This window comes from Chrysemys picta, chromosome 11, assembly GCF_011386835.1.
Source record: "Chrysemys picta bellii isolate R12L10 chromosome 11, ASM1138683v2, whole genome shotgun sequence".
Taxonomy (NCBI): domain Eukaryota; kingdom Metazoa; phylum Chordata; order Testudines; family Emydidae; genus Chrysemys; species Chrysemys picta.
In genome coordinates this window covers 77,825,678-77,842,633 of record NC_088801.1, presented here as the reverse complement: position 1 = coordinate 77,842,633, position 16,956 = coordinate 77,825,678, and the positions used below count along the sequence as shown (strand labels likewise).

The following is a 16,956-nucleotide window of genomic DNA, read 5'->3' as shown; positions in this document are numbered from 1 at the left end:
CCTGGCTGCCGGGGGGAGGGGCTGAGCGAGCTGGAAGTGCCGGCAGCAGGGGGAGGCGCAACAGCAGCAGGACAGAGCACCCATCCCCCGCCAGCAGGCCGAGCAAGTGCCCCATCTGCGACTGCTAGTAGCAAATATCTCAAATGGCTGAAGATCGGACACTAGATGGGAAGGGGTCTCAGTTACTACAGTGAATTCTTTCCCTGGTGACTAGCTCAGGGTCTAACTGTTCACCATATTTGGGGTCGGGAAGGAATTTTCCCCCAGGTCAGATTGGCAGAGACCCTGTTTTTTGTTTTGCCTTCCTCTGCAGCTTGGGCACGGGTCACTTGCTGGTCTGAAATGGAGTAAATGGTGAATTCTCTGGAACTTGAAGTCTTTAAATCATGATCTGAGTGCTTCAGTAACTCAGCCAGAGGTTATGGGTCTATTACAGGAGTGGGTAGCTGAAGTTCTATAGTCTATGATGGGCAGGAGGTCAGAATAGATTATCACGACGGAGCCTTGTGACCTTAAAGTCTATGAGCAGGTCTACACTACCGCTTAAGTCATTGTAACTTATGTCACTCAGGAGTGTTAAAAGCACCCTCCCCCTGGAGCGACAAGTTTTGCGCTGTCCACCACACTGGTGCTATGTCGGCTGGAGATGCTCTCCCCCCAACATAGCTTCCAGGTCTTGCAGAGGTAGAGTAATTATGCCAGCGGGTCTAATGCTACATCGGTGCAGTTATGCTGATGTAACGCTGTAGTGTAGACTTGTCCTATGAGTCTATAAGTAACCATAATTAAACAAAAAATTAGATAAAAATGGATTTCCATTTGGCATTCATATTTTGTGTTTATAGTTTCAGCATACATTTGGATTGCATATTATGACTGTAAAGAACCCTAAATAAAACCCCTACTTCTGTTAAAGACCATAACTAGCCTTGTCAGTGAATTTTTGTTTTAGGTGTACAGCACATTTCTTGCAAACATTGATACAGGCACCTACCAAATGCATGTATTGATCAAATCAAAGAGTACACATATTTTGTTATAAAGGCAGGAAATGGAAATGCATGAATAATAAATATGGTTCCTTGTAGTTCATCTTGAAAAAAAATGTGTGAAGCTCTCCATACTATGTTCACAGCATTAAAATAAAAACAGTACATGCCATTAGGGAGAGGGAGAGGAGAAAGAGGGGGTTGGGGAAGAGAAGAAAGTGAGCTGGATTTGTGAAAGGGAGAAGAGACTGAGGAAGTTAGTCTTGGATAGAGAGGAGACACTAGGCATAGTGAGGAGAATGAGGTGGTTTGGAAGGAGAGGGATGAGAAACTGGAGGATTTGGGGAAGAAGGAGGAATATCACATTGATTAGTGCAGTATAACAACAAACAGAATAAAATAGCAGAAAAATCAAAATGAAGAGTAAGGTGGTTTGGGATAAGAGAGAGGAAAGACTGGTGAATGTGGGGAAAGAGAAGATAAAGGGAGTATGGGGCAGAAAAAGAGGTTGGGAGGTGAGGCCTTTTGAAAGGAGAGATTGGCAGATTTGCAGCGAATAGGACAGTCTGAGGGGTTTGGTGGGAAAAGGAGAGAATGCGGTAAGTATGAGGAAAAGGAGAAGAGACTAGGGGAGTTGTAGGTGTTCCAGGAGACTGGGATGTGGAAGGAAAGAAGGAAGGAAAGTTTAGAGAGAGGTGGTGTTGGAGAGAGGAGGAGTCATTAGAGGAGTTAGGGGTAAATAAAGAAATTGGGGGTGGGGGAGAATTTCACATAGAGCAAAGGCTGGAGGGGAAAGATAAGAGACTGCAGCATTTAGAGGGACAGTGGAAACTTGGCATGCTTTCTAAAGATTGCTGCAGCGGAGGAAAGGAGCCAGACCACAATGACACATAGGAAGAGAAATGACAGGAGGCCACAGTAAGTGCCGAACGTCTTTTTTATTTTTAAAATGGAAATGAGGACAAAGTAACTTGCAGTATTGGAATCTTTTACAGGGGGGCAGTGGTTTCACAGGGCCATGTCCTTTCCTCTCAGCGTTTGGGGCAAAATTCCTCTTCTGGTTGTGTATGTGACAGTGTCATCCTCCCTTACATGAAGGATGCCTTCTCCCCCACTCCAAAACTTACATGCCACAGTTGCTAAACAGAGAAGGGTGTATTTATATTAGATGCAGTATTACCACCATGAGTGTCAGGCAGCCCCAAAGCAGGTCTATTAAACATGGGAACAAACAGTGCTAACCCTTAAGCACCATCCAGCCATCTTTAAATGCCATCGTTAGTTAGATCCATTAAGTCAATTTAGGCCTACACCCTGGGTTGAAGTCTTAAGTGGAAAAAAAGTAACCAAAGGCCACCTTATCCTATCAGCATGTAGAGCTAGATTCAAAGGTACGTAGGTATTCCAATGCTGAGCACTGAAACACCCAACCCCAGGAACCCTGCTGCCTATTCTCTGCCCTAAGTTGAGTGCTCAGGCTCCCTATGCATTATATGGGGAAAGTTCGGCACCTAAGAAAGGGATTCTCAGAAGCCAGCAACTGAGCAGCTAGCCACCTAAACAAATCAGGTGTGAAATGCAGAGAAAAGGGCTGGGGCTTAGACTCAGATCCTCAGCGATATTTTGGTGCCTACTGATCTAGGCCTTTATGCACCTGACTTAGGGGCTTACGGGAAGTGCCTAACTCTGCTCAGGATTCTCCGCCGTGAATCCTCTCCTGGAGTTAGGCACCTAAGTCAGGTCAGTCCTTTCTCACAAAACCAAAAAAACCCACCACACACCCCAAAGAAAGGGGGAGAGAGACAGTAAAACCCGATTGTATTGTAGCCAACAGCTCAGTAGTTAGGGCACTCCTTTGGGATGTGGGAGACCTAGGTTTGAATCCCCATTCTGCCTGGGTTAGAGCACGGACTTGAAGACAGGTGTCCCAAGTGACTGCCCTGATGCTTGGGTATTTGGGGATGGGGCTCTCTCCTCTAGCCTGTTGAAGCTGTTCCACTTTGTATAAATAACTAAATATTCATTGAGCCAGAGGGAGACTCTGTAGCACAGTAGCTAGGGCAGTTACCTGGGATGTAAGAGAGTCAGATTCAAGTCCCTGCTCCAGTTAAAAAGTGATTACTAATCTGTTTTATCACAGTTGCCCTTTGAGATGTGCTGCACATGTCCATTCCACTTTAGAAGTCAGTGTACCCAGTGAACCAGTCAGATTTTTCCCTTAGCAGAACCTGTCAGGGCAGCGTATGCTGCTGCATGATGGTATAAAGGGTGGAATTGCCCCCAGCCTCCCTCAGTACCAGAATGACTCCGATATAGAGAGGAAGGAGGGTTGGTCATGAAGTGGACATTTGCAACACATCTGAAAGCACAGATTTTTTTTTCCTTCAAGTGATTGCACACGCCCATTCCACTTTAGGTGACTCACAGGCACGTCATACGGATGTGGGTTTCGAAGTCTACCTGAACAAGGACTGAAGAACTACTTGTCCAAACTTGGCAACATCTCTGGAATGTGGAGATATAGTGTAATGAGTAGTAAAAGTGTGCATTGATTACCAAGTTGCAGCTCTACAAACGTCTGCTATAAGTACTTGAGCCAAAAACGCTGTAGAAATTGCAGATCTGGTAGAATGAGTTACCGTGGTGTGACAAAGAGAATCTTCTGTAATATTTTCATGAATGACAGTGACTTACTTGACTAAGAATTGCTACCCAGTGGACATAATAGGGTTAATGACATGATATGTTGGATCACCTGACTGTCTGGGGTGGAATGAATGGGTCCTTAAAGGACTGACTGAAACCAACCATATCAGTGGAGTATCTGGAAAGACAATGGGAGCCCCAAGGACTGATCAAATAAATCCAGCAGTGGGAAACCTGTCCTTTCCTCCTGTCCACACTGGAGACAAAGAGCTGGGATGACCACCTAAAAGATCTAGTTCTGTCCAAGTAAAAAGCCAACACCTTTCTAACATCCAAACTATGGAGCCTCTCCTTGTCCTTATGAGAATGGGGCTTAGGAAAGAATGTCGGTAAGTACATATCTTGACTGAGGTGGAATTCCAAAACTACTTTAGCCAGGAATTTTGGATGCAGACATAAAAATACCTTGACCTGGAAAAAAAAAAACTGTGTCAGGAGGATCAATCATCGACACTCAGAACTCCGCCACCCTTCTCGTGGAGGTAAGAGCTAACAAAAAAATGATACTTTCATAGAGAGATGCAGCAAAGATTAGGTACCCACTGGTTCAAAAGGCAGACCATCATCTTGTTAGCAACAGATTTAAGTCCCAGGCAAGAACGGGATCCATGACAAGGGGGTATAAGCTGTCCAGATCTTTTAAGAGTCTGATATTGGATTGGAAAATATTGAGTGACCTGCGATAGGAGGGTGGAAAGCTGGAGACAGCAATGAGGTGAACTCTGATGGAACTAATTTATAAGCTTTGTTGTTCCAGGTGGAACAAGTGGTCCAAAACTTGTTGGACAGGGGTCAGGTCTGGCAAAACACTATTCTGTGATTGCACTCGTGATCTCTGCTGAACAATCTGCACAGGTGAACCACCAACCTGTTCTGAAAACCAGGAAGATGAGAAACTGAGATGTATTGCACTGGTGATACAAAACTCCCAAAGATGTGTCACCTCTTGACAGAGACCATCTGATTTGGTCCCTCCTGGTCTATTTGTAGTATGTCCATGAGGACTTGCAGAGCCTATCCCTTGATGTGAGGGAGAAAAGCATGACAGGATAGATGAATATCTCACAACTCCCGCATGTTTATGTGGAGAGCCAAATCTTCATGAGACCACAGACCCAGAGTTTGTAGGTTTCCTAAATGAGCTCCCCAACCTACAGAAGAAGCGTCTGTAACCAGAGCCAATATGGGCAAAGGAGGGGTGAAGGGACCTCCCATACACAAGCTGGCTGGATCCACCAGTCCAAGGAGACTAGGAATCCTGTAGATAACTGAATCAGTGTGTCCAAGAAGTGATGAGCCAGGGAGCACACTGACTTTAACCAGCTGTGCAACCTTCTAAGAAGTCTGGCATGCCAAACCACGTATGTACAGGAAACCATGTGCCCCAGTAGTCTGAGGCAGTTTCTTATTGTTGTGATTGGATAGGCTTTGAAATGTATGGAAATGTTTAACATTGTCTGGAATCTGGCTTGAGGTAGGAGCATCCTGGCTACTGTAGAATCCAGGGGTGCCCCTATAAATTCTATTCTCTGACTCGGTAGAAGACTTGTCCTTGTTGAGCAGCAGACCCAGAACGCTGAAGACGGATCAGATTCTGCCTAGACTGAGTTCTATTTGGAACCTGGATTGTCCTCATACCAGCCAGTCATCCAGGTAAGCAAATTCACCTCTACCATGATATAATGCGACCCGATATAACACGAATTTGGATATAACACAGTAAAGCAGCGCTCCGGGGGGGGCGGGGCTGCGCACTCCGGTGGATCAAAGCAAGTTCAATATAATGCAGTTTCACCTATAACGCGGTAAGATTTTTTGGCTCCCGAGGACAGCATTATATCGGGGTAGAGGTGTATTTGCATCCCTGCTTTCCTTAAGAATGCAGCCACTACTGCCATGAATTTTGTAAATATTTGCAGGGCAGCGGACAGGCCAAAGAGCAGGACTGTAAACTGATAATGGGTGTTGTTAACTAGAAAACTTAGGAATCTCCCATGGCTTTGATGGATCACCACATGGAAATACAAGGCAACATACAAGGCACTGGGATCCAGAGAGAGGATAATGGAGGCTAGGATGATCATGTGAAGCCTTATTTCAGTGGCTCTCCACCTTTCCAGACTACTGTATCTCTTTCAGGAGTCTGATTTGTCTTGCATACCCCCAAGTTTCACCTCACTAAAAAACTACTTGCTTATAAAATCAGACATAAAAACACAAAAGTGTCACAGCATACTATTAATGAAAAATTGCTGACTTTCTCATTTTTGCCATATAATTACAAAATAAATCAATTGGAATATAAATATTGTTCTCACATTTCAGGTATAGTATATAAAACAGTATAAACAAGTCATTGTCTGTATGAAATTGTATATTCTCCTGACTTCGCTAGTGCTTTTAATGTAGCCTATTGTAAAACTAGTCAAATATCTAGATAAGTTGATGTACCCCCTGAAAGACCTCTGCGTACCCCCCACCGGTTGAGAACCACTGCCTTATTTTCTTAATATATTCGTTCAAATTCCGCAGGTCTAGGATGTGTCTGAATCCTTCTTTTGCCTTTGGGATCAGGATGTAACGTGAATAGAAAACCTTTAGCATGGTGGAGAGGGGGAACCTTACAGCTTTCCAATGGAGGAGAGACTAGGCCTCCTGGAGGAGGACAGCCTTGTGAGAGTTGTCGCTGAAGAGGGACAGGGGGAAATAAACTGCAGGGTGTATCCCTGTTCCACAGTGCAGAGAACTCATTGAGCTGTGGTAATATTGGATCAATCACGGAGGAAGTTGGACAACCTGCTTGTAAAAACAGGGTAGGAGAAGCTAGTATGTAACAATCTGATACTCTGTCCTCGACAAGGCAGTCAAGCAGACTGCTTGGGATTTCCAGGCTGTCTTGAATTACCCAGTGTAGAAGAAAACTGAGGAGGGTTGAGGTCTTCACCTGTGGTTCTGTCCCCCGCCCCCGCCTCCCCATTTTCTGGGTGGTCAGGCTACACAGGTGGGAAAAGTGGGTATCTTTGGCGACACTGAGGAAATAATTGTTTTATTTTAGGGAAAGGACGGTAAATTCCCAGTGATTTCAACATGGCCTATGAATCCTTGCCACTACAGTGCATCCATCTTCTGCAATAAGAGTGTAGGCCCTTCAAAGGGAAGCTCTTGAACAGAAGGCCCTACAACTAAAGCCACACACATCTCTGCACAGTTATTGAAGATGCCATGGCTCTGGCTGTGAATATGCAGCATGTAAAGAGATCCTTGCCACCAGTTTGCTCTCTTCTAAGAAGGCCTCAAACTCCTGCCTGGCATCCTCTGGCAACCTGTATGCCAACTTCAGTACATTGTACCAGAGAAGAAGTCATATCTGGCCAGCAAGGATTGATGGTTAGAGATGTATAACATTGTGGGCCAGCTGTGGAATAAATCTTTCTACCAAAAAAGTCTAGTCTCTTTGAGATAGAAAGACATCCATGATGTGCACTTTCACTCACTGCCAAGACAGCTAAAGAATCTGGCAAAGGGTGTGTATAAAAATGTTCACAGACCTGGAAAGGGACATCGTACCCTCTTTCGGTCTTCTTAGCTGTCGGTGGCAGAGATGATTGAGTTTGCCACAAAAATGTTGTGGGTTCTAGAATGGCTTCATTTATAGATAGAGCCTCTCAATAAGGTCCTGCTGAACCCAGTATATCCACCAGCCTATGGGAACTCTCCAGACCCACCTCAACCTGAATAGCAAGAGAGGTAGCTATTCCCTTCAGTAACTCCTGGTAGTCGTCCTGAGCAGGTGAAATGTCCCCATACACCACAGCCTCAACAGGTGATAAGGAGGAGGAGTTAAAAGAGGTTGAGACTCAGCCTCTTGTACTGAGTTGGATCAAGGGTCTGATCTCTGATCTCTTTGAGGTTCCTGCTCAGTACCTGGGCTAAGGTCATGAGTCTCCTCATCTGGCATCTGCTTGGGAATCTAAATGAAAGCAGAACTGTGGAGGACTGTGGTGGTTGGGATGGAAGCCCCATTGGTTCCCAGAAAGGCCATTGGTAGACTATAGGACCCCAACTGCTCCAAGGAGCAGAGTCTCTGAAACATCTCAGGACATCCAATGAGTACCAGAAGCACAATTCTTGTGATGAAGGTGTCACCTTCTATCCTGGAAGCGAGGGGCATGGGACCCAAGCTCAGACTCTGAGGAGGACCCCGAGTCGCCTGACCACGGAGGTGCTGTATGAGGCAGTGCTGAAATCTGGTGGTATCCCTCTGGAGATGTCAGTACTGGGGATAGCATGTTGGGTTTACCCTTTGATTGTACTATGCGCCAAAGTGCTGGGCACTCTAAAGTAGTCGCCCTCAGCACCAAGGGCTGAAACTTTCTTGGAGGTAAGTCGGTAGATGAAGTCTCAGGATCAAGCAGCACCAGCTTGTTTGTCTCCTGCACTACTGGAGAATCCATCACCAACAGACAGAGCAGGTTCCATGCTGCTGCATAAACTCCAGGATCATCAGTACTGAGAAACTTCCCTGATGCAGCTGTTGTTGCCTCGAAGGAATTGGTACCGCAGTGGGGGTTGGTCTCGATAGCCTGGGCACCAGTGCCGATGACACTTGATGAGATGAAAAGGTTGGTAACAAGGAGCATTTCTTCCCAGTGGATGCTCTACCTTGTCCTCTTGCTTGTTTACTGGTGGACAGTAGTGGGGGCCTCAACCTTGTAGAGGAGCTTGGCTTCTTCCTCGGTACTGGAAAATGGGATCAATGCCGACTCTCCACAAAGTTCAACCAAGGTAGAAGTACTTGGTTGCGTGCTATGAATGGGAAGGTTTAGAAGAGGATGCAGGATGGCCTCCATGAGAAAGTGATACAGTCTGAACCTCTGTCTTTTTTTGGCCAGGGTTTGAAGTCGCTGAAGATCTGGGAATGGTCTCAGATGTGACCCTCACCAAGGCACTTTAAGCACCTGGAATGAGGGTCACTCACCCATACTGATTTTTTGCAGCTGCCACAAGGCTTAAAGCCACGAGGCATACCCTGATGACAGTCAATGGCACACTTCGTATAGAAAAGATCCAATGCCCAAAAGTTGAGAAATAACAAAGAATACCACCATTAACGTACGTTAAGGGACAGTGCTACTATTGCTAGAGTGAGAAAAATCACAGTAGCAAGCTGACAGGCTCTGACTATCCATTATGGGTGGTCAGAAGGAACTGTGGGAGGTCTGGGGCAGCCCCACTCTTTATATCATCATGCAGCAACACAAGTCAGGAGAGGGCACTTGCACCGTCCTGATGGGTACCACGAAGGGAAAACATGTGCAATCTCTCAAAAAAGAATATTTATTTACAGGGGATCCCCTGTATAGGTTGGGGTTGCGTTCTTGAAAAGGGCAATGGATACCGAAACGACGTATACTGGGGAATCTTTCCCCATAAGAAATAATGGAATAAGGGGGGGATGCGGTCACAACTTCACCACACTTGCCTATGATAATGCTCGTTTCGCCTAAACAGTGTACCTTTTTACAATGACAGGTTACACATAAAACAGAGAATAAAATAATGCAGAATCCTACTAACACCATTCAAACACACAGAACATTTTAATACAATAAATGCAATACAATATAAAACAGAGTCAATTATGCTAAACTTAGGTACGGGTGGCAGCTGGGTTTTCTTGGGCTGGCTTTTCCGTGGCTGGCTCTTTGGTTGCAGAAGTCTTAAAAAAGGATTTTATCAAAGTCTGCTCTCCTCCACACATTGAGTTTGAGAATCTCGCCAGGACTCTGGACAGAGTGAGGGTTCTGAGCAGGCCATTAGCTGTGGATGTCAGCAAGATTTAGGCAGCTTTGTGCATATCCACCAGCAGAAACTTAGATGCCTATAGGAATGTAGGCACCTACAGGTTTAGGCAGCAGCTGAATGGTGGTTTTGAGAGCATCATTTGCTCCTAAATATTCGATTTAGGTGCCTAAAGAGGCAGTTAGACAGCTAATGGGCTTGATTCACAAATGGACTGGTTTGTTATTAGAAGGAAGTATGGACTTAACAAAAACAGATGTCACAAACGGATTACATTTCAAATTTGAAAAATGGGACTTAGGAGTCTAATTCACTTATGTACTTTTGAAAATTTCGCCTTGGATATCTTTCTAATCTAGTTCAACCACAAGTTATTGGGCTTGATGCAGGAATTATGGGGCAAAATTCTATGGTCTTTCTTATGCAGGAAGTCAGACAAGATAAGCATAATGGTCCCCTCTCTTTTGGCCTTATTTGCTTCAGAGAATTTTCCATTTGCACGGATACTAATAGCATTTTGCCCTATTTCTGGTTATTTTACAGATGGGTCTTCAGTGTTATCCAGCATGGATACAAAATACACTTCAGAAAGATTCCTTCAGATTGTCTCTCCCTGAGATTACACTCAAGGATAGCAACCTCATGGAGAAACAGCAAGAAACCCAGTTCTTCCTGGCAAATAATATCTCTGAGCAAAATAGAAAAAGGGGTATTATTGCAGGAATTTCTTAATAAATCAAGAAGGCTCTAAGCCCATCTTAGACCTCAGAGACCTTAGTTCTGAAGGGGAAGATCACTGGTTTTGTAAACTGGATCTCACAGCCATCCAATCTTGATTTAAACCTGTGGAATTATTTGCCAGAGGATGTTGTGAAGGCCAAAACTATAACAGGGTTCAAAAAAGAACTAGATAAGTTCATGGAGGATAGGTCTATCAATGGTTATTATCCAGGATAGGCAGGGATGCAAAACCATGCTCTGAAGTGTCACTAGCCTCTGTTTGCCAGAAGCTGGGAATGGGTGATGGTGGATGGATCACTTGATGATTACCTGCTCTGTTCATTCCCTATGGGGCATCTGGCATTGGTCACTGTCAGAAGATAGGCTACTGGGCTGGATGGATCATTGGTCTCACTCAATATGGCCGTTCTTATGTTCTAAAGGCTTCAAGTAATAAAGAATCCACCCATCCCTAGGTAATTCACTCTGGAACATTTCAAATAGCCAGATGATTCTTATGCTTGTGAACAGGCTACTTGGAATATTTCAGCTCCCTTCAGAAGGGAGCCTAGTTACTCTGGAGTTTGGCCATATTGAGCCACAATGAACACTCCCCTTTCACCAAAGAGATTGCTCCATCACATAGTAGGTCCACCATGTACTTTCAGGACCACTGAACACAAGTATAATGATACCATTGTCAGCTACTCTTACAAGTATCAAATGACACCCACACAACAGGCCTGCTCCAGTGCACATCCTCAAAGGTCACAGTGATAAGACATCTTCATGTTTCTTCTGGAAAAAGAATCCATAAAGACACACTCTTTTTCCAAAGCTCAACTGAGACAGAAGGGGCATGTTCCACGCACCAAACATCCCACAACCCTTAGGGCAGGTCTTCTCTACAGGGGGGGGGGTCGATGTAAGATATGCAAATTCAGCTACGAAAATAGCGTAGCTGAATTCGACGTATCGGAGCCGACTTACCCCGCTGTGAGGACGGCAGCAAAATCGACCTCCGCGGCTCCCCGTCGATGGCGCTTACTCCCACCTCCGCTGGTGGAGTAAGAGCGTCGATTCGGGGATCGATTGTCGCGTCCCGACGAGACGCAATAATTCGATCCCCGAGAGATCGATTTCTACCCGCCCATTCAGGCGGGTAGTGTAGACCTAGCCTTATACATGACATCTGAAAGTCCAGAGGGCTCAAGCCAGTGCCCTTGCTCTAGTTGTACAGAATGGACAGCAGCTACCATTCACTGTTAACATCCATACTCTTACAGTGCTATTGAATCTATGTCAGCAGTATTCAATCATCCTCTGAGAAGTGACTAGTTAATCCCTTCCATCTCTCTTTTTCACTTCTTCTCTGGGGCACTACTCTTTAGAGAAACAATCCAGTATCTACCTGGGTCAGCATACTGTTAACCAATGGTAGCAATTTTGGATCCAATCACTACTGGAAATACTGTACCAAGTAAACCAAAGAATGGCTTAGAAAACGTAGCCCACAGAATGCTGACTGAGCTTTTTTCCCCTCCACTCTGAACCGTAGGGAGACAAAATGGGGAAAACTTTCATTCTCAAGAAAAACGAAAGCTTCCAAAAGCTATTTTATTCCAGTGCTGACATCTAACAACAGAATGCTTGAGTGTGACTGTGAGTACTACAGTGTGGTGTTTCTATTCAAAGCCACACAATGAGTTTTCTAAATGGTAAATGGTAAAATAATAAGACTTAAGTGTTATTATGAAGTCTGATGTGTATTTTTGGGGGTCATTTATCATATTCTACCTTTACCTACTAATCTAAATGTCCAAATTTATCTGAGCTATTGGAGGATGACAGCAAATACGTAGTAGCAATTATTAGTGTATTAAAGTTTAATTGGTAGGTATCTTAAAAAATGAAGAAAAAAAAATACAGTGTCCGCTTCATTTATATCAATGAACAACTGTTCCAAAACTGCATGTGGTGATGAATGATCATAATTTCATTTGTAGCTCGTGTGCTTGTTAGAGTAGGTCTAAAACCAGTCCTTTTAATAAAAAAAAAGCAAAAATGCCCAAATATCGAGATACAGTGATTGGTACTTTTCCTTTACCTTCTGCAATAAAGAGGATTGGTTACATTGCTTACTTTGGCTTTCTGAAAGCTTTTGCACATTCCTCATCTCTCACATGCTGGGCCAGGGCCATGTACACAAACATGATGAGAACAGAGTCTAGAAGCTGAAATATAATATTTTCAATTTAGAAAGTGATAAACAGAATAGGAAAGAGAACTAACTTTGAAAATCCTTGTTTCACCTTCCCACCCTTCCCCTCCCCAATCTCCTGCAGTTGCAAAATTTTTACAAGTCAAGGCAGATCAGCAAAATAAAATTATTGTATCAATACCATATGTACATGGATATATGTGAGTGAAAAATGCCTCAAGTTAGAGACTGATCTTATTCATACTGAGAAACCTTGGAGTAGAAGGGTAAACAATTCACTGAGGCACATCAGATCTATACAGGGGAGGATAAATTCCTATGAGTATCTCTAATTTTTAGGAAAAATTAACATATACCTGGTAAATAAGGGCCCTGAGATTTATTTTAAAAATAGTTTTTATAAAAATAACATAACTGGACTCTGCATTAAATTGCCTACAGTATCATGTTGACTAATATGCTGGGTAGCGTATACATATATACCATATTAATAATATGTATTATCAGCACCATACATATATTAGTATGCATTAAGCACCAATAACACTGCTCTACAGCCAAAATGCTTCTGAAATAAATGTAGTCAAACTTTACTAATTCTGGGTCACTGAGAACGAAAATGATGCTTAAAATTGTTGATTGGCTCTAGTTTTCAAGATATGCTATTGGGTCAGTCAATACGACCCTTGACTTGGGAATGGCGGAGGATAAGTGAGTTATAAAGGGAAGGGATCTCAATTTAAACCAGAAATGACTCAAATACATCTTTGACTGGATCTATGAATAAATCTATGACTGGGTTTGGACAGTACTTGCTTTTTAGGCAAAACAATGAATGATGCAATCTGAAGCTGGTATTGCATCATACATGATATGAATTGCATCATGTTATTCCTAGAAGTCATGGATGATGCAATCATAATGAAGCTTACATCACTCTGCTGAACAAATTGCCCTATATCAGCTCTAGAAATCACACAGTGTCATGCTCTTATTTGTCAGTGTTTGATTTTGCAAAGGGACACATTTCTATTTAGCCAAACTGAGCAGAGATGCCTCGTACTTGTGTGAACAGTGCAGATAACTTGTGCTATGTTTGTGGTGAAGTGACTTTTGCATCACAAAAGCGCAGTATAACCACTATGGTTAAGAAAGCCTATCACCTTTATTTTGGCTGCAAAATTGGAGATCAGGACAAGAGGTGGGTCCCACACATATGCTGCAACACTTGTGCAACAAATCTTCGCCAGTGGTTGAACAGGAAAAGGAAATCTATGCCTTTTGCAGTGCCAATGATTTGGAGAGAGCCAACAGATCATACCAGCAATTGTTACTTCTGCATGGTGCTTCCAGTTGGGAAAGGTGTGTCAAAGAAGAAAAAGTGGACTGTGTATTATCCAAACATTCCATCAGCTATACGCCCAGTACCCCACGGAGAAGGACTGCCGGTTCCTGATGCACCAGAATCATTCTCACTTGAGTCAGACGAGGAAGAGGATGAAACTTCTGGTCCTGAACCATCAGTGTCACAGGACCCACATTTTCTCCCATCCTCCTCCTCTGAACCACACCTCATAACACAAGGTGTTATGTAAAGTCGCTGCTCTTCTACAGAATCTTTTCCAATAGTGGACAGAGCAGGCAGCCAAACGACATTATAAGGAAGCATTGCACAACTTTAAACGAGCTTGTTCCCTAATTGAGCAGTGACGTAACTCTGAAACAATGTTAAGCGGGAGGACGTTAAGTGAGGAATTACTATACTGAGATTGTCTTGAAAATTGGTGTGCCTCATCAGGAACCATGGAAGGGTTAATGCTATAACTTTGGGGACATTTGTTCAAGGGATTCCAGAGATACAATGCCTGGGAGAAAAGAAGGGTCAACAGGTTTTGTCCATCTTATCACTTTTTGTGCACACCCGAGACTTAATAAGTGGCACTCATCTGCACCAAAATGAGTTTATCTGCTCAGATTTTAGTTCAGCTAGAGTTCGGCACCCACTTTCACGTCAGGGAAGCAATATGTTAAAAGTTATTAGACGGTCCATCTGGTTCAATATTTTCTCCATAAAAAGTGATTTTTGCATGTGCCATGGGGATTGTGCACCTCAAGCCTGGGACACTGTACTGAGGTGACCAGTTGTGTGAAGGAGCTTCCCTCATGTCAGAATCACTTGGTGGCCAAGATGGATAAAGAGGAAAGATCAGCCCTTGGAGATGTTATGCAGAAAGAAGTGCCAAGATTTAGACACAAACAACATGCAAGACCTGAAGGAGAGGGCCAACACAACCTTACCACTACCCTGTACTAACACAATAAGAGGAAAAAATATAGAGAGCAACAACCAAATGTATTTTTAAATATCAATTTCATCTAATCTGTGCCCACCAATACTAAAATGCATGAATCACAGTTGCATAGTTACTACATGCTGTTCCTACAGGACAGTGTTATCATTGATATGATGCCTTAACTGTGCATTTCCTCTCCTTAACATGTTTCCATTTCTCTTAAGTTTAACCTTAAGTGTGATTTTCTTAGATTTGTAATGATATCTAATTATCCCCAAAATACATGCCCATAACATTTATATCATTAAGTTACTGATATGTACTCATAACCATAACTCTTTCAGTTTTTGTTTGGGAATAAGAGTGACTAAATATAATTTTACAGAGTTTTGGAAAGGATAGAAACTCTCATGCTTCAGCAATTGCTGTACTGGGTCAGAACAGTTTTCCATCTAGAGCAGTATTCTGTCTCCAGCTGTGGCCAGTACCGGATGCCTGAGAGGACTGTTGGTACAGAGGCCTAAAGCCCAAGAATTCCCCAAGGCTATGCTAAAAGAATTGTCATGCAAGACTCCCATAAAGTTTGGCAAGTAACGCTAAAAGAAAGACAATGGATATTTACAAGTTAAGACTCTTTATAGAGTAAAAAAAACCAGTATGATATACTTTAATGACGTATTGTAAATTGTTTCCTGCTACGCTAAGGGCTGGTCTACACTGGGGAGGGGGATCGATCTAAGATACTCAACTTCAGCTACGAGAAAAGCATAGCTGAAGTCAACGTATCTTAGATCGACTTAGCTCCCGTCCTCACGGCGCGGGATCGACGGCCGTGGCTCCCCGTCGACTCCGCTTCCGCCTCTCGCTCTGGTGGAGTTCCGGAGTCGACGGGGAGCGCGTTCGGGGATCATTTTATCACGTCTAGACGAGACGCGATAAATCAATCCCCAATAGATCGATCGCTACCCGCCGATCTGGCAGGTAGTGTGGACGTACCCTAAGTTGTAACTGAAATCACATGAAAGGGTACAAGAAAATGGAAATGGTTGAGGGGAATATTACTCACAGCACAGGTATATGAAAGATTTGTTTTTCACTATCTAAGCTCTATTGTAAGTCGGTTAAAGTTGTTATGGAGGAAATTTGGAACATATAAGCATATAAGATATAAGCTGTACTGTCAACAAGTTGACATATGTCAATGACTGGATGGTACCAGTCATGCAGCTGTACCACAAATTGTAATACAAGGTAAACAAGTTACACATAAAGATTTGTGAAATCGTGACCAAACTTGGGTTGAGTTTGCAGACTGACGTCGAGATTGGTGTGGTAAACATCATCCCTTTCTGTAACGGGCTGTTATAGTCTTTAGTTAGAGTTATCTAGTTTAATAAATTCAGTTGATCTTACTATCCAATGTCTTACTAATCAATACCTTAATAGAACTCATTTTTTACAAGGTGTAAGAACTATTGCAATATTCCCCAATGGCAGGAGTCTGGCAATTCCTATGTTCCGAATAAAATATAACTAAATAAAATACAACCACTTAACAAATGCAAATATCTAGAAATGTAGAAAAGCTTCTGTGGATAAATAAAAGACTTGTTTCTCAGGCTGTCATTTTGGCACCTTCTACAAGCATGAAAATCATTTTAAAATATAAAAAGAAAATATCTAATGACCTTTGCATTCTTCTAGAATATACACCGTGATTTTACTGTAGTTGTAAGATAGGTGCTCCTAAAGTATATGTTACTACCAGAATGATCTTGAATTGCTCTTTACAAAATGCTGAAAAGACAAAACTGTTTTTATTAAGGAAAATTAGACCAGTGATATGCTAATATTGTCAACAATATTTCAAAGGAAAACTGCAAATGTTAAAATTCCATTTCTTGAGCAATATATTGTGAATTATCCCCAAAACAGGCAAAGTAAGAGGAAGTGGGTACTTAGTACACCTGCTAAGAACTAAGCTATCACACAAAGTTGTATTGTCCATTTCTGCTACTGAAATCATTCTGTGATGACAACTACCAGGGCAGTTGTGCTGGAGTCAACCCATATTGGGATGGAGGGAAGACTGATGTATAACTGTTTTCTTGTACATAATGTTTTTTTATTTTTCATTATTACACTTGCCAAATATTTTCATGAATGGAAGACTACAGAATGGAAATGATTCTCTGTACAAAACTTTGTAGTATATTTCAAACGT

The 16,956-nt window shown here is 42.9% G+C and overlaps 1 protein-coding gene and 1 long non-coding RNA gene across 14 annotated transcripts in view; one reads left to right on the top strand and one right to left on the bottom strand.

The window, feature by feature from the left end:
* Positions 1 to 16,956, bottom strand: part of ADARB1 (adenosine deaminase RNA specific B1) — a 232,161-nt gene that overhangs the window by 79,319 nt on the left and 135,886 nt on the right. For 2 of the 13 annotated variants that reach the window (XM_065562278.1, XM_065562280.1), the window contains one exon: positions 12,360 to 12,451. The exons of 10 other annotated variants lie outside the window; for them this stretch is intronic. In XM_065562278.1, coding sequence (XP_065418350.1) covers positions 12,360 to 12,393 — 34 coding nt within the window. In that variant the 5' untranslated portion in view covers positions 12,394 to 12,451. Of the gene's footprint in view, positions 1 to 12,359; positions 12,452 to 16,420; positions 16,530 to 16,956 lie in introns of those variants that run through there. One more of the 13 variants, XM_065562279.1, reaches the window with a different exon arrangement.
* On the top strand, positions 1,513 to 14,499 carry LOC135974419 (uncharacterized). Its single transcript, XR_010591679.1, has 2 exons — positions 1,513 to 1,907; positions 3,406 to 14,499. It is a non-coding gene; the product is annotated as an uncharacterized LOC135974419 (long non-coding RNA).